Source organism: Truncatella angustata, assembly GCF_020726525.1.
Source record: "Truncatella angustata strain MPI-SDFR-AT-0073 chromosome Unknown BKA67scaffold_7, whole genome shotgun sequence".
Lineage (NCBI taxonomy): Eukaryota > Fungi > Ascomycota > Sordariomycetes > Amphisphaeriales > Sporocadaceae > Truncatella > Truncatella angustata.
In genome coordinates, this window is record NW_025763387.1 from 2,914,972 (window position 1) to 2,935,143 (window position 20,172).

Genomic DNA, 20,172 nt, shown 5'->3' on the forward strand with positions numbered 1-20,172 from the left:
CGCTCGATTTGAATAAATATACGTGGATTCATTGTAATTGCGACAAGTAAGATGCTCTTCAGATGCAATCTTGGCGGAAAGCAAGATAGTCCGGCAAGCGGATCATCAGCCATCATCTGTAGGACTATTTTTTTGAGATCGAATGGAGCCTTGCAGTGGATGGTGAGACATGTGTTTGGAATCTCAAATTGCACTGTTTCCATGCAATGCGCTGGATGAGACATTGCAAAAAGGAATATATCATTATCGTAAGGTATCTGATCATTGTCTTCAGAGACAACGTTTCTCCCCACGTTATCAGGTCCGCCCGGTGTCGTTCGATTAGGTGCGGCGACTTGCGCTGGCCCGACTATATGTCGCCATTCGTCATCCTCCAAGTCAGACCGTTCGCAGATGACAGAGGGTAGCCCCATCTACAAGCCTGTTGCGGATTCGTGCTGAGTACGGATCCGTACACGATGTAAATATTTCGCATGTCGTCCATGAGCATGCCATGGAGATTACTATCCATAATCTTGTGCGCAATTTTCTTGAGCTTGAACATTTTGTACTACATGATATTATGCTATAGGGTCTACTCGTTAGAGCTAGTCAGATGGATCCCGCTATGGAGAGAAGATCAGCGTTGGCGTTCTCATGACTTTCCCCACTGGAGGATTGGGCCAACCTTGTCCATCAACTAACTCGACCAAATGTCGCTGACAGGCTGGGGACTGAATCTGGGGTGTGCAAAGACGCTATCATAATCACCAAGTGGAGAGTGCCGTGCAAGTGCGAGATCAGATGCTGAACAACGCTGAAAGGTTGTGAGCTTGAAATTCTGTATGTATTGCACCCTGAACAAATACACTCTAGTGTCGGCACTTTTTGGCCCCCAATGCATGCTTAAATCAAAGATTAGAAGAAGAGCCCCCCAGGGCCCGGGGCAAGCCTGGTGTCTTCACCAATGCAGGTACAATGCACCCAGGCCACGTTTTTCTCTCCAAAAATCGACACTATCCGACCCTACTGAATGCAACTGCAAGTCAGCACCACGTTGATCTCATGTTGCCAATTTGTGACGTTTCTAATCTCGAAAGTGGCGCCTGCATGAAAAGAGACCTGGTGGGTTACCTGCAAGGAGCCGAATTCAGTGGGAGGGACGCGGAGCGGGAGCCCGGCTGCCAGACAGCGGCGCGTCCCGCATGGGGTTCGCAGGATGCGGAAAACGGTCTGGTACGACCCATCGCGCGGGGACAATTCGTAGTACATATGGATATTGATCATCCGTATGGCTTGTATGCATTTGCGGTCAGATCAAATGTCTCACGTGCGCTTGAGGCAGTCTTTTCACAGAGTTGCTCGAGGTATCACAAAGTCAATGCCGGGTATGAACACAGCCAGTCAATCTACCAATGCCATGTCACGCCTCGCATGAAGCCACAGGTTTATCCACGCCTTTGGGTCCAGTTTTAATAAAGAACTGTCAATGCATTGTTGCCTTTTCGTGAACAGTATCAGCCCGAACTCCATTAACTAGATCATGCATATCGTTTTAACCATTACATCGTTCCTCTAATCATCCTCCGGCGGCAGCTCGTCGTCGATGTACCTTATCAGACTTATCCGCATCTCTGTAGTATCATTCCCCCTTAATATATCGCTGATGAAATGTGCCTCGACTTGCATCTGTACCATCTCCAGAGCACCGCGCAGAACGCCACAAAAGATGTTCGAATACCATAACTCATCTTGGGCACGTCCGTCATCGGGCAGCTCAACAAAGTCGGCCAGTGGGTTCTCTTCGAAGACCAAGGAGAATTGCTTGCTGTCGTTGGTCCAGTTTGTGATGGTTGGGGTAATGTTCAGAAAGATCTTGAATCCGACCTTGGCTATCATCTCGGCCGTCTCGCGGAAGTTGGTACACCGGCGCATCGTGTTAGACTTGGCAAGGTAGTCCTCAATCAACCGCAGGCCAATGTTGTAGCCCATCCGATCGAGTTGTTTGTTTACCTCGACATAGTCGCCCTCGAAGTCCTTGCATAGTTGAGCGACAATGGTGCCGTAGGTGAGTGTGACTAGCTCAGCGTTGACCTTGTCGATTCGACCCCTGTTTGAAGATGAGTGTGAAGTCTTATGCTACAGTCGCAGAGAAGCTTACTTCCAGATTCTGATCATGCACAAGTCAGCCTAGGTCAAGGGTTTACAAGTGAGGGAGCAGGTGCGGCAACGTACTCCTCGCCCACGCGGGCTGCCTTGCTTGCCGACATGGCTCAGCCAGCGATTTAGGCCTACGCCGAAGGCTCAGAGAAGGTGAAGGTGAAGGTGAAGCGCGAAGACGCCGGTGAAGAACGGATCGTAAGACGTCGACCGTCGTGGAATGAAAGAATCGGGTCGCCAGTTAAATGGTTTTTGGTATATGCAGCTTGTGAAGACTGGCGATAGGAGCTGACCCGTTCTTTTGTGTCGGCCACCCTTGCTCCGTAAAGGTAGATAGGCTGATAGGTACCTATTCAGCTATTCCAGTGGTAGACGTAGGCGTGGCAGCGTGGATGTCAACTAGAACTTAGACTCGGCAGAATTAAAGGGCGCTGGATGGTGCATGTGGGCGGTGAAAGACTGAGGTGGGACAGGGCCGGCGCATCGGTGGTGCTAGATGCCGACGTCACTTGCTCGGTGGCGGAACATCACCACCACCGATCGATTTTCTTGACTGGAGCTTGAGCTTGGTGTTGCTTCAGCCTCTGGGCTGAGACCAACGACATTGAAGTGGTTGATGAGCGCCGTTGCACAGACTCAATCGTCTTGAAGGACTTGATCTGCTCACAATTGCCACCAAGGCTGACGACTCTCACCGCACCGAATTTCCCAAGACAGCACTGACAGCAACAAGTCCAACTTTACGGACCCGTAGACTGCATCAAAAACTCCTGCGCTCCCCATTATCATCATCATCATGTCCGAAAAGCGTCCCCGTCGCCCGTCTGACGACCCAGGCGCCGCCGGTCAAATGATCGTCAAGCGACAGAATGTTGGAAGTAGCACTGCGCTTGCTCGAAGAGACGGCTCTGGGAGCGGTGCATTGATCCAGTCGGTAAGCTAAGCAAAACAGCTTTTTCAACGCACAACAGCAAACCGTGACTGGAGCGCTGACTGACAGCCACAAATAGGCACCACGCACAAGCAATCTAGATGCCCCTGTGATGGAACTCACTGGTCACTCGGGAGAAGTGTTCGCCGCCAAATTCGACCCAACCGGCAATCTCATAGCCTCAGGATCCATGGATCGCAGCATACTCTTATGGAGATCTCATCACGACTGCGAAAACTATGGTGTTTTGAACGGCCACAAGGGCGCGATATTGGACTTGCAATGGTCGCGCGACTCGTCCATACTGTTCTCTGCATCAGCCGACATGCACCTCGCCAGTTGGGATTTGACCTCCGGCCAACGAATCCGACGATACATTGGGCACGAGGAGGTCATCAACGTTATGGACATCACGAAGCGCGGAGAAGAAATGTTATTCAGCGGTAGTGATGATGGCACAATCGGCATCTGGGATCCGCGCACCAAAAACGCTGCGGACTATATCGAGACCGAGTTCCCTATAACCGCGCTGGCAGTCTCAGAAGCTGGAAACGAGATCTACTCAGGTGGCATCGATAATGACATCAAGGTCTGGGATTTGCGGAAGAAGGCTGTCGTGTACTCCATGCTTGGTCACAACGATACTGTGACCAGCTTACGAGTCTCACCAGATGCCCAGTCACTACTTTCATATTCGCACGACTCCACAGCCAAGACATGGGATATTCGACCATTCGCGCCAACCGAACGACACATTCGCACATTTGATGGTGCGCAAGCAGGGTTGGAGAAGAACTTGATGCGCGCCAGCTGGGACAAGACCGGACGACAAATCGCTGCGCCTGCTGGGGACGGCACTGTCGTAATCTGGTCGAGTGACAATGGCAAGCTCTTGTACAAACTCCCGGGTCACAAGGGCACAGTCAACTGCGCAGAATTTGCGCCACACGAAGAGCCAATTAGTAAGCTGGTCAGACCTACTACCATGGGTCTTTGTTCTAACACGACTCTAGTTCTTTCTGCTTCTTCGGATCGCAGGATATTATTAGGCGAGTTACGATGAAGCCATTGATGAACAGTTCTCCAAAGTCAAGTGACTCTTCGGGCCTGCGGTGCTATAGACGACTCTCTGGCGAAAGGTAGCTCCTACCCATTGGGGAATCCGAGCCCGTCATACGTGGGACAGTTCCGAAGAAGCCACACAGAGTTCTAGCGTATGACGCAATTCAACCACGCACGCCACGCCTCGTTACTGTCGAACTTTCAGCTGTAACTCTGACATTGATCAGTCTAGCTGATGGCGAGAAGCAGAAAGGCCCATGCACATGTGACATGGTGCTCGGACCCCGGGTTTTGAGGGAGGCAAAGCGATATTTGATACTTCAAGTAATACCCTTGAAGGCATAGTCTGCTCAATGGCAGAAGTCCCCAGGGATTCACGTGCAGCCGTAATGAAAAATTCAGATAGGTGTGCAGAAGGTTCTACGTGCCATGGCAACTTTGCATTTAGCGACGAATTAATGACATCAGAAGATCATAATCAGTTGCTTCGATATTTGCCATTCGATAACGACAAATGTGAAAAGACTACAGGGTCTCAACAAAGTGAAGGATATCATGAAACTGGGGTGTTCCTAAGAAAGACAGCAGCAACTTGGGTGTGTTCGTGCTCCAGGCTGGGGAAGCAATGATATCGCGGCAAAGTGCTTGGTACTTGAATGAATATAAAATTAGACACTCCACGAGTTGTACCAAGGTACCAATCCCTTCTTGGCAGGCGGCGGCTATTAGTGCACCACATACAGCGTAGTGTCTTTCCTCCGGTACCCAAGCCGAAACACTTGGTCCCCCTGCGTCGTGTCTCATTCTCGAGCTCCCGCCGTCAGAGATGTCATTGCTTCCCAACCGCCTCCATCCATTGGTTAACCAGACTGTCTTCTCGTAAACTTGCTGGTAAGGTCAGGTAAGATCAGGGGCTCCTGGTGTGCTTTGAGAATTATTCCATTCCTATTCGCGTTATCAAACCTGATTGGAGATTCAGGAGCGAGGATGCCCTGCGGATGCAAGTGCGTCTGGTTCTTTTGCCCCAATTGACGTGCACTCGCAATCTCCCTTCAGGAAACGAGCTTTCATAACTTCAAGTTTCGTAAAGTATCGATATCCTGGTCGCATTCGAGTGGCTCTCCTTCCCACCCGGCCTCAGGTGAGACCACAAGGAGGCCCATGACAGCGACCCTGAGCTTGGTGTCGTATGCGCGTCCGTGTATCAGTCGCAAAGCTATCGCCTATCGTTGACCTAGGTTCTTTTCGAACGGCATACACTGCCTTGGCTGGTCCCCCTCCACACGAGTACTATTAGTGTCTTGAGCCAACCTTGGCGTTTCCTGTCTCCCACGAGGCTTGACTTTGCTACTTTGTGGTTTCATCTTCTCCCAATGGACGCCTAAGACTCTTACAGCCTTTGCTGTTCCTCCAATAGGGCGTTATTGCTCGTTAACCTATCCTTCTTTACACTCGCTCACCCTCTTGCACATTCATAGGCTCTGGAAGCCCGACTTCTGGCCAAACCTTCAAAATTCAGCTGGTCTGCTTCATTCATTCACCAACCGATTACTCCACGGTACAATCACTTGCAGGACCTAGATTTCCGGCCACGCTCGACTGAAAACCTCGAAGATTTGAGGCTGCGATATTCCCTCGGTCCTGGACAGATATCATCGGTCTCCGTTGATCTGTGGGCGAGACTCGCGTCTAGGACAAGAGGGCTAGAGTCTTTGTTGGATTCGAGCCGTATTATAGATCGTCAACATACCATTCTCGTTCGGCAAACATAGCCTTTTGCGCCCGACGACTTCTAAATTAGTACGCCTGGAAAGGAACTGATTACTTCGAAGAACGCCACCAATACCGCCGATCCATTTCAGTTCAGTGCATCCGCCTGAGTGATCTCAGACCATGACCAACACGAGGTATTGGGGACATCTGACATAACAACTGGAAATTTGTGACTCGCAATGGATTATGTCAGGTCGAAAGTTCTTCGAAGAGGAACCCCGGCGGGTGAACAGGAGACAGACCTGGAGCATGGGCATCCTAGAAATGGGCAACAGATGCAAGAGCAAGAGCAAAGCCCAGGTCGGGCACGGCGGTTCGTTCTTGGTCGGCCTCAACTACCATCCGTTTTCTCGGGACAACCAAGGCATGCCATCAGGCTGCAGCGGTCGCCTACGAATCGGGATGATGAGGATGGCCCAAAGACGAGGAGGTTTCGCGTTGGGTTGCCGAATCTCTCCCGTACTGGGACACGAAGCGAACAAAATCAGTCGTCTTCTCATGACAGTTCGTCAGTAGACTCTGATGAAACTGAGTCACGGCCTTCACTTCAGCGTTCACGAACAGAGCGTTTTCCGGTTGTAGTTGAACCTCAACTAGCCCATTCTCGCAGAGACTCTACCAGTGGCCGCAGTAGGCGGTCTTTTAGAGGTGCCGATCCAGCAGAAATGCACCTTGCGGACCTCGCTGAGACTGGGAGACGGAGAAGGCGTCGCAATGGTTCAACTGGAACCCAACAACGAGGGCAACCTAAACGGTTCCTCTATTGTTTTCCATGGATCAAGAGCCGGCGAGTTCGATCGCAAGTGCTTAGATGTTTCGTCTTAGGCATGTTCCTATCGCTGATGCTAATAATATGTAAGTGCCTCTTGGGCTGTTGTCTCCCCTGCTGCGGCGCCTCATGCCTTGGAGCATTCCAGAAATGCGGATCTAACATGCAATTCCAGACCTTGCGCTCAGCGTCACCAAGAACATCAACAACAGCGAATTTACTATCCTACTCATATTAGTCATTCTCTTCGCTACGATCGTGTTTTGTCACGGTCTCATCCGACTATGTATGATTGTTATGCGCCCGAAATCACCAGATGATGAAGAACGTGCACGCCTACCAGAGATGATGGGACCCGGTGGTTATGCCGTCCCAAAACGGCCAATTCGCGTGTTATTGGCGCGAGATGAGGAAGCAGCTGGCCTGGAAAGCGAGACAACGAAAGTACACCCTCCAGCTTACGGTCTATGGAGGGAGAGCGTGGTACGTAATTGTCTGAACTGAGTCATTGGCCTTGTAACAAAGAAGACCCTAATTGAGTTTGTAGCGCGTCGATCCGAATCGCATCTACTGGCAGCGGAATGATCAGGAACCAGTACCACTCGGGAACGCAGCATCCAGGCCAGCTACTGCTAACCGCCCGCCCTCTTATGCGTCGGATGATGGCGTGGACTACGTGGTCGAGGCACGGCCTAGATCAATGGCGCCCTTGAGCGATGCGACTCTTTCCACTTCCGGGGTGCCTCTACCCACGCACCCGTCCGAGGCTGGGAGAATAGGGCAAGGTACAAATTTCTGATCGGAAGATCATTGTATTGAGAGGTGATAGGCTCTGGCCTTGTTGCTTTTTGCATGGTTCGCACGACTGATTAGTCTGCAAGCAACAGCACTCAGGAGCATAAATGTCTTTTTATATACAAGCCACCTGGGTTTCCATATTGCAGCGGACCAAGCGGAGAACCGAACATGCATGCTATGACGCTCCTCTCTCTATGTAGGCAATAATGACGCAGATAAAATGATGTTCCCATTGAATATCTGGTACAGGAAGTGTAGGCGTGGGCGCAAAGCAAATCAAGGCAAAGCAGACGGACTAGTGGCACTTGGGATTTAGTATTTGACCATTTGCACCATCGGATTATAATTGTATCAGGATTCAATTTAGTCGTTATAAACTGCCATCTCAGGTTGATTCCATAATAGAAGTTCTCATGCAGTTAAGCACCGCGGCCGCTAACATGAGCATGGAAACGTGTTTCGCAAAATTCTCGTCATACCATTACCTTACAGAGCAGATCCTCTTATTTTAGCAACATAGCTCCAGAAGCAGCGGGATATTATGTTGATCATACCGATGTTAACGCCCCTGGCTCTGTGCTCCTTAGCTCGATAATGGATTAATTTCTTTGTCACTGCGGCCGCGAGAGGATCTGCTTCTTTTAGTCTCGCTATACAAACCACGCGAAGGCCTTCTCGACTCTCCGCCTACTTATCATCTGCCTTCAAGAGAGCCGAATAACGCCAACGACCTAGCAATGCTCCTTGTCAGAAAAGACGCCGACCTGGGATGTCAAAGAATGCCCTAACAACAATGACAGCAATGAAAGAGTCATATAGTAAGCGGGTAATTGGTCTTAACAATGCCAAAGCTTGGATATATACGAATACATGGCTTCTGCGAGCCCTGCTTTGCGTTCTCATCATCGTACGTAATCCTTTTATCAACTACCAAGCAACTGTTTTGTTCTTTTCAACCCTTGATAATACACTTGCTGACATCTCTATAGCCAACATCAAAGATCACGGGCGTCAATACTGCTGGAAAACGGATTGCAGCTGATGGGTTAACGCATTGTGACTTGGGCGGATCCATCGTGGACGTTTCTATGGGCAGGTAGTGTAGAAATACATGTCGGCGGCGCACCGAGGACCCTTTTTACTACGTGATAGTCACGGTTGTGCTTGCTGTATTGCTATCCTACTGGGCTTGGATGGATATGATGTTGGGTCGGCATGCGACGGTCTATTTCTTATGTTGGTTGATTGTCACCGCGTTTACGCACTCAAACATCTAAAGGAATTGGGGTAGCATGCGCTTTGCACCATATTTACAGCCCTCGTAAGTTGGGACAGCTTCTCTTGATTTATTTAAGCTTGTTTACCGAGTACGTACTGGATTATACATAAGTTTATGTATTGATACATAGTGTAGTCAATAAGAAAAGAGAGTAGTATTCATCTCGAAAGTGTGGTGAAATATAGTTTATCATAGACACGTACCAATGTCGACGAGATTAAGTCATGATTGAAGTGACACCCATGGTTGGTTTCAAATATACTTTGCACGCCGCGAGCCATGTGCTATATGGAGATAGCTCGCTCGCTCAAATATGCTAGACTACTTCAACGGAATACAGATGTCAATGTATTGATTTACCTAGCTCTTGGTAAGTTTTCTGTTCTGATGAGTTACCAAGGAGGGACCAAAGGAAAATTGCCGGTGAGGTGGACCCAGTTAAGTCAGTCAAGCAAAGCTCCGAGATCTACATGCATGGTCGGATGCGAAGCCGGTGTTGTATATTTCCCCGCAATCAACCTTGTGGTACGTGTAGATACAGGTGTTTTCGCCGCATTCCGAACAATACTGCCGGACACGTGAGCGCGCTCGCGGAAACATTCCTCGCTTCCGTACTCGGTCGGTCCGAATTGGCTGCTCAAGTGGAGGGCTTACGGCATCGGTATCCACGTTGGCTAATTACAGCCAGCGCATTAACAACACTTTTTATAGCTCGTTGTAGAGATGTATTCTCTATTAGTTCCCTTCGTTGGCATGTTCTGGTTGGGTATAGAGGCTATATTTTAAAAATTCATTCAAGTATATCTCGCCGAGATTCAACTAGCGGTCGCTGTTCACACCTACCGTGATCTCCAGCCACGCACAAAGTTTCTGAAAGATACCGTTATCTTCTTAGGGTATAAACTCGGTCTCATATAAGAGGTAGCTATGGCCTCTCGCAAAGGCATGCAGCATCCACTGCCCGGCCTCCAGCATTCGGGGTCGGTTTACACGACATCAAATGGCGCTCCTGTGAAGAACCCGAGCGCGTTTCAAAGAGTCGGGCAGAATGGACCACTTCTCTTACAGGACTTCCATCTTATCGACCTCCTTGCGCACTTTGACCGTGAGCGTATTCCCGAGAGAGTTGTGCACGCCAAGGGCGCTGGCGCTTATGGTGAAGTATGCACTTCGTGGTGTCCATCTGTAGATATAATTGCTGACACTTTCATAGTTTGTTGTCACGCATGATGTCTCGGACCTGACTTCTGCGTCTATGCTCAATGCCGTTGGCAAGAAGACTCGTGCTTTGGTGCGCTTCTCCACTGTTGGAGGAGAAAAGGGCTCACCTGACTCGGCGCGTGATCCGCGAGGGTTTGCCATCAAGTTCTATACGGAAGAAGGAAACTGGGACTGGGTATTCAACAACACACCGGTCTTCTTTTTGCGCGACCCTGCCAATTTCCCGACGTTCATCCATACGCAAAAGCGGAATCCGCAGAGTAACCTCAAAGATGCTGATGCATTTTGGGATTACCTGTCCACTCATCAAGAATGTACTCATCAAGTAATGCATTTGTTTTCGGATCGAGGAACGCCGTATTCCTACCGACACATGAATGGGTATTCCGGCCACACATTCAAGTGGACGAAGCCAGATGGGTCGTTCGTTTATGTTAAAATACACCTAAAGACGAAACAGGGCAACAAGACGTTTACAGGTACCGAAGCCTCGAAGATGGAGGCGGAAAACCCAGACTGGCAAACTCAAGATTTATTCAAAGCTATCCAAAAGGGAGATTTCCCCAGCTGGGATGTTTATGTTCAAGTTTTAACACCTGAACAAGCCGAGGGCTTCAAATGGAATATCTTCGATCTCACCAAAGTTTGGCCTCAGAAAGATGTTCCTCTCAGGCCATTTGGCAGGCTGACTCTGAACCAAAATGCTGACAACTACTTTGCGGAGATCGAGCAAGCCGCTTTCTCGCCCTCGCATCTTGTTCCGGGTGTGGAGCCATCGGCTGATCCGGTTCTCCAATCCCGACTATTCTCGTATCCCGATACACACCGTCACCGGCTAGGCGTAAATTATCAACAGATCCCGGTGAACCAACCGTTGCGAGCTTTTAACCCATTCCAACGCGATGGGGCCATGGCCGTGAATGGAAACCATGGAGCTCTCCCGAACTATCCCAGCTCCTCTCGTCCGTTAATCTATTCTTCCGTATCAGAACAAAGCCGTGCTCATGAACGCTGGACTGGCCAAGTAGTTTCAGACGTCTTCTCTGAAGTCAAGCCCAAAGATTTCGAGCAAGCCAATGGCTTGTGGAGGGTACTGGCTAAGACGACCGGCCAGCAAGCCAACTTTGTCCAGAACGTAGCGGGTCATCTTTGCAACGCACAGAAGAGCATCCGTGAGCGAACTTACGGCATGTTTTCACGGGTCAACAGCGATCTGGGGCGCCTGATTCAAGTGGAAACTGAGAAGCGGACCAAGTGAGTAGAATTTCGCTGAAGCGAGAAGAAGACACAAGCTGACGTTAACAGGACCGATGAATCACCCATTCGCGCCAACTTGTAGAGCGCAACGAACATCAGAGCAGTCTTACCAACATAAAAAAGCTGCATAGTCAGAGCTTAGAAGTAGAAGAAACGAGATGGGTCTTATAATAGGCGAAGCACAAACCGTAATTACCATACCTCGCTGGTTGTCGTCAAATAGAAGACAACGCGGGTAATGAGGAAGGTCTCTGTGATCATAGGAGGTTGAATGAGAGTTCAGCTCGGTGTGGTAACATTAAGCCAAGCCGTCCATTCTAGTCGACTGGAGGTCTTGGGTAAGTTGGGCCATGTATACAGTGCTATTCCAATAAGCCACAAAGCGGCCACAAGAAATGTGAAATATCGTTACCACATTCAATCCTCGTGTACTAAGCTCTTTCCCTTATACGGTCTCCTGGATGACCGCCTACCTTGAGCTTTAGATTCTCTTCATATCCCCAGCGCGAGAATAGAGAAAAACCAATGATACGCGAGATCTTTCGCGAGAGATCTGGTGAGATTGTGGAAACGGAAACCGTGGAGTCCAGTGCTGTGTAGACAATTTTGAGTTCGCTGCATTTCTAGTCGTGCATTTGTACACTCTGGACCTCAGGGTTTGATACCTTCACTTCAGCAGAAACAAGTTGTCAAGTTTGTGTTATTTAGTAGCGATAAAGCCTACGTTCCAGAAAAGAAAAATGCTCTAAATCCGATCTGGCGGAGTCAGCACTGAGAGATGATGACAGTTCGCTCCCACTTTGTTCCCACCAACAAGCGTGCTTCACGTGGCTTCCACTGCTCTAACCTAGGCTCTAGAGCCAGTAGTAGCCGACCACCAGTTTAGTCTCATGCGTGCGCATTGTTTTCTTTGCGCCGAGGTTATAGCAATTGATTTGCAATGACGGAGTCAAGTGTTGACTCTGAGTCTCCATCTCAAACCCTGCGACGAAGCACATGACACCAAGCCAGTGCCGTTCGGAGAATGCATGTTAAAGAGTGAATTGATTGATATGAAGTCAACCTACTTAGACCAGTGGAAAATTGTACATTCGGGTGAGTCACTCCTCAGCCAAAAGCGGTATGACGCTGAGCAATGTCTCTTTCGTCCTCCCTCGGAATATAGGCGCCAAGAGCCTTCCCCACCATGCGCATCCAGGTCACTTCTTCGTTTTGCAGCATGAAACAATGCCCGACTGAGCATGTACTTTTTATTCCTACCGACAGCGGGATGTCTGCAACTTGTATTGCTCGGTGTCACATGCACAGGATGCGTTGAACGTCAATGACTAGGTGTTGGATGTTCTGCTTCTGCTGTCCAGAGGTGCTAGATAAGGTTTGCAATAATCTGAAACCCTGAGTCGCGCATCGGCAGTCGCAACGCCCAAGGACGAATTCTATTTCAAAGCGAACATGTGCGAGAACAACTTATTTCAACGCCGGTTAACTCGCCAAACGTCAAGGAGCTGCGGGACGGTATCACGGCTAAACGTATGGAGACTAGTAACCCCTAACCTTAGGGAACTGCACTAATTTGCCATTTACATACTGGCACGCTGGCACGCGAGATGTACTGTGAGAAAGGGTATTAGCTGGAACAACGCCCCCGGGTGGTGATACCTGACCAATCCGTGGACATTGGTAAAACTTGGGCCGCAATATAAGATGAAATAGTCGAAACTTGAGCTGACAGAGCAAGGGTTGATGAGACTTGTCCCCTTTTGCTGGGTTGTCCGTGATTACAATATTGATTCTGACCAAGGCAGGGCCCTGGATTGTTGCGTCTGGACCATGAGGAAAATATTGCGATAAAAACTACTCGTCACGTCACCTACAAACCTGCGTCATATTACACGTATCATAGCAAAGCAGAACAATTTGGCTCATTCCAAAACACTGCAGATGTTCAACCAGTTTGAACAGTCTGAGACAGAGCTGTACATGTAAGTGTCACATTCTATCGATCATATAAAGAATAGGCATGAGATGTCTCCAGATCCAAGCACTATCACAGAAGCCCAGCGGCTCCCTAACCGTGAAGATCCACTGTAATTGCTTTACCCTCCCACTCCGTGACGCCCGTCCATGCGCCCATGCCCATGCCCACGCTGACGCTCACGCATATCCCTCATTCCCTGCTGGCGCTGGCACGGCTCCATCGTTCGGTCGATCGTGGGTCTTCTGCCCGTCTGGCTGAAAGTTTTCCTCGCATTTTTGCTTGCCCTTCACATTCTTTTCCCCTCCTTTACCTTCTACACAAAGTGCGCTATCATTTTTACAGACAAAACCCTCGACTTTTTATCCGGTGGTCGCGTCGTCGCTAGGAAGCAGAAAGGAAGCAGAAAGGAAGAGTGCGAACAGGAATTGGAAAAGCGACCAGGATATTACTATTGGAACTCTATCAAGGTGAGTGAGAGGTTTTATTTCTATTTTTAAAGTTTATACCTTCACCCAACCCACTGGGTCGAGTCTGTCTGTGTCTGGGAGGCCGGTCCGCAGCTTGGGTCGCATATGTTGCCAAATTCTACATGAACGGGCAGCCCTCAGTTCCTCGGGTACGGAGCGATTACACAGCGACTATAAGACGACATCCCGCCGTCGCATCGATGCACGCACCGCTTTGCGATCGAGTAGCGCAACTCAGGGTGGGAACCAACCTACCTATCGTGAACGTCCGAGTTGACGAGTATGCGCTTGTGTTCGAGAGCCAACAAAGTAATACACCTCCGACCGTCCGATTGTATTACCATCTGCGACACCTATAATCAAGACTCGCGTCGCTATCGACATACAATGCAAGGTCATGATGGCACGGCGCACCCCTGAGAACAACGCGCGGCACCATGATATTCTAGCTCGAGGGAACATTGTCGGGAGTTTTGGACAATTCGAACAATGGATGTCGGACGAGGTGACGCAGCTGGAGTGCTATTTAAGAATCGTACGCTGAAGAGCGCCCGAGGTCTCGCGTAGCTGTGCACAGCGCATGCATGTTGCCAGGTCCTGGAAAAACTTGGCACCCATGCCGCCGTGTTACAATACCTTGGTGCATGTTCATGCGAGACGGCCCTCGCTAAATTGCGTGGGGTTTTACTTTCCCTCTCGGATGTTGAATACAACACCTGTATAGCGACGTCTAGATGTCATGCTCGACCCTGCGCAACCCCTGACAGTCCTCCAAAAAGGAGCTAATAACCGAGGAACCGAGCTGTTTCGAATGCGATGGCGATTTAAACGACTATGCTGCTGCGGACTGCTATTTCAGACTCGATGGAGCGCCTTGATTTTGGGTGGTACCTTGCTAATAATAATGCCACCAGACTCTTACACTGCCAAGATGTCGTCCCTTTCGCGTCGTGCTTGCTACAAGTGTGGCAATGTTGGTCATTATGCTGAGGTCTGCTCATCTGCCGAGCGCCTTTGTTACAACTGCAAGCAGCCAGGTACGCGCAAAACGTGGTGGTAATCTTTTCAAAATCTGAGGATCATTGGCTGACAGTGTTGTTCTAGGACATGAGTCCAACCAGTGCCCTCTCCCACGTACTACAGAGGCAAAGCAGTGCTATCACTGCCAAGGTCTCGGCCATGTCCAAGCTGACTGCCCTACGCTGCGTCTGAGTGGCACCGGTACCAGTGGTCGCTGCTACAACTGTGGACAGCCCGGTCACTTGGCTCGCTCGTGCCCTAACCCTGCCGGTGTTGGTATCCCTCGAGGTGGACCCGTCGGCCGTGGAGGTTACGGTGGTGGTTTCGGACGCGGTGGCTTTGCAGGCGGTGCTCGCCCAGCTACCTGCTACAAGTGTGGTGGCCCAAACCACTTCGCTCGTGACTGCCAAGCACAAGCTATGAAGTGCTACGCGTGCGGAAAATTGGGTCACATTTCCCGTGACTGCACTGCGCCCAACGGTGGTCCTCTCAATACTGCTGGTAAGACCTGCTACCAGTGTGGTGAGGCAGGCCACATCTCTCGCGACTGCCCGCAGAAGGCAGCTGTTGGAGGAGACGTTGGCGCTCCCGTTGGTGCTCCTGCTGGCGCTTCTGTTGGTGCTCCCGTCGGTGCTCCCGTTGGTACCCCTGTTGGAGCCCCCATCAGCGCTCCGGTTACTGCTCCTGTTGATGTAATTACTACACCTGCCGCAATCCCTCCCGTCGCATAAGCTTTTCTCAACGCGAGCTGGCTCCCGGCTGGGGGATGGATTTCACGTTCCAAGGCGTTGAAAGATGAGGGAGGGGATGGTTGAGGAAGGAAGGACACCTGACGACGTTATGAATCAACCCTCTGCTTTTATACCAGAAACAGAGAGGACGGTCTTGAATGAACAATACCAACCCAACAGCTAATCTGCACCACCTTTCTCCGGACTGGAGAGAAGGCCTTTAATCTATTGCCGAACCCTAGGTTTCCGCACCACACCTTTTACCATTGCTTACACCTTTACCATTTTTCATTTGTATGGACACGACCGACCCAACCCGCACAATTCCCTCTCCAGGACTTCAGAACCGACATCGCGCTTCTCACAGCATGATCAATACTGCGCCATGCAGTTGTGTACAGGCTTTATCCCATGAACTCCAGTATCAGCACCCAGAGATTCTGGAACTTCGATAGTTTGCACAGGACTGCGAAATTGGGAAGAGTTACCCTGATCACTACCTGATCCTTCAGCAATCTTTATTTTTATTTATTTATTTTACTCATGCCACTTCAACGAAATTCACCAAGACCGACACGACACGATTGAAAAGCGAACGAAACTCAAGACGACACGAGAGGATAAAGCAACGTAGTTGATCCTGCACTGTTACTCATGAAGTACGTCATGATGGGGGCGGTGGAGAGAGTGTAGTGGAGAGTGGAGAGTGGAGAGTGGTGTGAGGTAGTGAGAGTAGTGTGTAGTGAGAAGAACAAGAACAGTGTGCTGCAGATGAAGCTTTTCCATTGTTCTTGCTCATTGCGTTGTTGGGCGATCGGTACATTCCACATGCATGCTGGCGTGATGCTGGCCGACCTTTGGGAAGACGAATCGATTCTGAAAGCTCGCTCTTTTCCAAGGCTGTCGCCTCTCAAACCAACGGCAGGTAAGGAATATCAACATCCTAACTTGCAACCCATCCACGACCCAGCAAATCTCGGCCACAAGTGATGAGACATCATTAGCTCTAGACCTGACTTGTTATGAACGACAACATACGATGGTACAGTATCTGATCTCTCGCATTGGTCTTATTTCACAACGACAACTTATGCTTAGCCCAAGACGCTAATATTGCTGTAAATAGATACCTTTCTCTCCAACCTATCTGATACATGGTGCCGATGGTGTTAACCTGTCTCCATGCGTTAGAACATATCCAGTAAGTTCCCCCAAGCACCTCTAGGTAAGCTATAAAGTTTTAGCCCAGGTTGAAGGAGTGTATCCATTTTCTCTGTTATGTCATTAGAATCAATACTGTCAATTTCAGGGGCACCTACAGCTTGCAACCTAGACACATAACACAGCCGCAGCTCCGAGGCATGTGGATATTAAATTGTTTTGCCTATAGCATCAAAATTTGTAGATAATCCGTAGAGCAATGCGAACTGTCACCAAGGTGTTCTAAGCATCGACTCTATTACTTGCCCTGGCTGCAACGAGCTACTTCTGGCTTGCGCTGTTCGCCACCCTAAAACCTCTTGACACGGATATTTACTTGACGCGGTTGTCGTCATCACCGGATCAAGAAAGTGGCTAGCCCCTCGTGCTTAATCATCGACAAGTGTTTCTCCAAGCGTCCTACCAAGCTGAATTATGGTCTTTTCGTAGACTTTCGCAACACTCATATGTAGTTCGTGGTCCTCCTCGTCATCTAGTACATAATCATTGAGATGGTTCGTGAGAACTGGCTGTTGTGAATCAGGCTCTGATATTGTAGGTGGTGTCATCTGCTGTGGCTGCACGTTGCCTGCTTCATCCGCAGCTTGATCTGTAGCACGATCTTGCTCGTCGTCCGAGTCTTCTTCCTCTACTGCCCAGTGGAACTGCCCGCTGTTCGAAGACGTATGTGCATCAGCTGCCTGGGCAATTTCGTTCGCTCTAGGTGATGGACTGCTATTCTCTAACTTGAGAGCAGGTGATTCGACTTTTACACGTGCCGGAGATTTCGTCTTCTGTCTCTTCAGGGATAAGCTTGAACTTGCTGAGCTAGTTGACGGAGCATCGTCAACGTCATCGTTAACGTCATGCTCGTTGTCATTCTCCTCGGCATTCGCCTTTCTTTTCCTACCTGACAGTATAGGTACGCCCACCTCACTGTCTTCAGGGAACAATGAAGTGTCAACCTCTACCTCTCCGCTCATTTTCAAAGCAACTAAACCTCGGGTTTCGTCGGCCAAGCTTCGTATCCTCACCATATCTGTACGAGTCATCCCTTTGCTCATCCCAAGCTCAAAGCCTGGCAGAGTTTCGCCGCTTCGTATGTCCCTGCCTTGCAGTAAACTGGAGAAGCAGTGATCTAGTTTCTTGAGAAGGGCAAAGGTAGGGCGCGGCGCTGGCGGAAATGCAGGGAGATATTCGGTAATGGCAAGAGCTACATTGAGTAGATACGGGACCTGGAGACTGGCTAGAGAAGCGATTAGTCACCCATGGATGCGCAGGCGCTTGGAGAAAAAGAGATACATAACAAAACTATATATAGCTTACGCGTTCCCGAAAACCATAATACGTCCACGACCTCTTCGAGATCCATGCACACTTCGTCGAAGGTACCGTAGGCCGACACTTGGTCATTCGGGTCAGGTATACTGTGTTTCTTCACATAACGGCGAGAAATGTGCAGCAGGCGTCTATATACATAATCACGGGCATAGTCTTCTTTTCGTGACCCAGGGACAAGTGGTTTCGACCGAGGGTGAGGCAGTCCTGCGGCGGCGCGACTGGACGCTGTACTGGGCGCGGGGGAGGGGAGCGACGGTGGGAGGAAGCCGCCAGTGTTGGCGTATGAATTGGAGGGAGTCGCTGTCATCTCCTCGTGTTGGTACTTGGTGACTATAGGCTAGGTCTTGAGCAAAAGCGCAGGTAGTTTGACGACGGATTCTGACGCTGAAGGGAGTACGATTGATTTCAATTGCTTCAAATGGTGCGTATCTACATCTGCAGCGCATCGCATCAGCAACCTGCGTCCCAAATGCTTTATTGCAGCCTTCCTGTGACGCCATGAGACTCCCCTGTATGGCCCCGCTGACTGGCTCGAGCTTCACTGGATTTGAGGTCCCGCTCCAGCTACGTACTTAAGGTAAGTAGGGTATAAGCACATAGACAGTGCTGTGGTCACCGGTGCCCCTCTGGGTAGTACGAATCCGTACTAAAGCTCCGATTAACGTAGCGCAACTTAGCGCAACTTGTCGCCCTTTGGCCCAGCCGCAGCCTTGTACAACTTTTTCTGGCGCATCATTACCAACCTGCCGTCTGCATCACTACCAGTCGCATCCCATACACAAACAACAAAAGTCCAGTGCCTTCTCGTCGCAAAAGCGCCTCCCGCCACAGCAACCCAGCACAAACATCCGTACTCAACTAGAACTCAACTAGAACAATCGTTCTTCCAACAAAATGGCCCCCAACCGTCGTATCACCCACCAAAAGGGCACCATCGGCTCGGCCTACGATGCCATCACATCGCCTGAGAATGCCGCTGTTGTCAGGAGCGTGGCTGTCTTTGGTGTATGTCATCAATCCATTCGCGCCCATATCTGATTTCCGTCTCTAACGTTATCCACAGGCTGCAGTAGCATTCCTCGCTAGCTCTTGGGCTGATCTCCTCCTTCCTCCGTGCGTGGTCTTCCATCAGTCAAATCCTAAATCGCCTCGCAGCTCAACTAACATGTTACAGCCAATAAACCCTTCATGACGACGAAAACGATGGACTGGTGGGGACTTGAGGAAACTGTACGATATAATACGGCGGCGTGTACATTAGCTGGCTTCCCGCTCACTACGGGTTCGTGCCTGACGGATTTACGAAGTGCCAGCAGGGAGATTCTTTCCATGACATCAGAACACTGCGAATGGAGTCTACCATACTGAAGAGCGCCCAAGCTCCGTGGAGCCCCATTGCTAATCAACTCATCTTCAACTATTCGTTGTCAGCCGTGTGTCTAATGTACTTGGTGTTGCTCACTTCTCCCGGCCACACATGAATGCAACAGGTCAATTCCAATGATTTGGAGTTCGTTCGGGAATTGCTCAAGACATGCCAGTCGAACTGGAACATGGTCCTCTCTGAAGCTAGAGACAAAAGCTTGATTGTTCCATACATGACTGGAGGACTCGCCGATCAATAGAGGCTGTCTGGTATCTCATGTAGACGTAGTCCCCTGTCAGTAATTCGTCAAGCTTTTCACGATGCCTTGGAGATCAAGCGTCTCCTCGTCTTCTACAGCGAAACTCCCTGAACTTGCATGGCCTCCAAAACCCGTGTTTCAACTAACTATGTGGGCTTCTGCAGCGATAGGACCAGCGACGCAATACACGCTCAGATGTATAAGCTGGACAAACTTTGAGTCCCAGGTCTGAGGGGCTTTCTGTCGAGCAACACTCGAGACTACACAGCATTGGTCTCATATTACTCTGGGCCGAATAACGTGACCGTATATTCGAGGCAACACAAAGCCATCGTCAGCCCTGATCGTCTGAATAACATTATGCTCGAGCTGTGTTCTAAATAGCTGGTATTTCGCATCTTGTTAGTTGAGCTTTCTCACTGCTTTACTGCCTATAAATCTCCTTCATCTCGGGGACTACTTCTGAGAAATCTTTTTAAAAAAATTTAAAAAGTTTTTTTTGAGAAAGGTGGAGAACGCCTAATAAGTACTCTATACTTGAGACATATGCTACTGATTATGAGACTTCAGCTGGTCTTCTT

General features: G+C 49.7%; 6 protein-coding genes across 6 annotated transcripts; 4 read left to right on the top strand and 2 right to left on the bottom strand.

Moving 5' to 3' along the window:
• Positions 1-1,504: 1,504 nt before the first annotated feature.
• On the bottom strand, positions 1,505-2,551 carry BKA67DRAFT_382949 (BET3 family protein). The gene is made up of 2 exons (XM_046096563.1): positions 2,141-2,551; positions 1,505-2,089 (listed from the first exon to the last, which is right to left on the bottom strand). Exons 1-2 carry the CDS (start codon positions 2,155-2,157, stop codon positions 1,555-1,557), a joined length of 552 nt encoding a protein of 183 aa, XP_045955682.1. The 5' UTR covers positions 2,158-2,551; the 3' UTR covers positions 1,505-1,554.
• Positions 2,552-2,661: 110 nt separating this feature from the next.
• Positions 2,662-4,309, top strand: BKA67DRAFT_382969 (WD40-repeat-containing domain protein). Its single transcript, XM_046096564.1, has 2 exons — positions 2,662-3,073; positions 3,150-4,309. The coding sequence occupies exons 1-2, from the start codon at positions 2,936-2,938 to the stop codon at positions 4,131-4,133; spliced, it is 1,122 nt and encodes a 373-aa protein (XP_045955683.1). The 5' UTR covers positions 2,662-2,935; the 3' UTR covers positions 4,134-4,309.
• A 1,775-nt stretch (positions 4,310-6,084) lies between these two features.
• BKA67DRAFT_662091 (uncharacterized protein) lies at positions 6,085-7,473 on the top strand (the record flags this gene model as incomplete). The annotated part of the gene is made up of 3 exons (XM_046107938.1): positions 6,085-6,760; positions 6,850-7,157; positions 7,222-7,473. 3 exons carry the CDS (start codon positions 6,085-6,087, stop codon positions 7,471-7,473), a joined length of 1,236 nt encoding a protein of 411 aa, XP_045955684.1.
• Positions 7,474-9,696: 2,223 nt separating this feature from the next.
• BKA67DRAFT_522597 (catalase-like domain-containing protein) lies at positions 9,697-11,230 on the top strand (the record flags this gene model as incomplete). Its single annotated transcript, XM_046098386.1, has 2 exons — positions 9,697-9,912; positions 9,965-11,230. 2 exons carry the CDS (start codon positions 9,697-9,699, stop codon positions 11,228-11,230), a joined length of 1,482 nt encoding a protein of 493 aa, XP_045955685.1.
• A 5,784-nt stretch (positions 11,231-17,014) lies between these two features.
• Positions 17,015-18,273, bottom strand: BKA67DRAFT_539170 (uncharacterized protein; the record flags this gene model as incomplete). Its single annotated transcript, XM_046100589.1, has 2 exons — positions 17,015-17,871; positions 17,952-18,273. The coding sequence occupies 2 exons, from the start codon at positions 18,271-18,273 to the stop codon at positions 17,015-17,017; spliced, it is 1,179 nt and encodes a 392-aa protein (XP_045955686.1).
• A 587-nt stretch (positions 18,274-18,860) lies between these two features.
• Positions 18,861-19,158, top strand: BKA67DRAFT_662095 (uncharacterized protein; the record flags this gene model as incomplete). Its single annotated transcript, XM_046107939.1, has 2 exons — positions 18,861-18,971; positions 19,030-19,158. The coding sequence occupies 2 exons, from the start codon at positions 18,861-18,863 to the stop codon at positions 19,156-19,158; spliced, it is 240 nt and encodes a 79-aa protein (XP_045955687.1).
• Between the last annotated feature and the right edge of the window lie 1,014 nt (positions 19,159-20,172).

Coding starts and splice junctions, on each gene's coding strand:
- BKA67DRAFT_382969 (XM_046096564.1), top strand. CDS start 2,936: ATGTCCGAAAAGCGTCCCCGTCGCCCGTCTGACGACCCAGGCGCCGCC. Junction 3,074..3,149: donor GCGGTGCATTGATCCAGTCG/GTAAGCTAAGCA, acceptor AGCCACAAATAG/GCACCACGCACAAGCAATCT.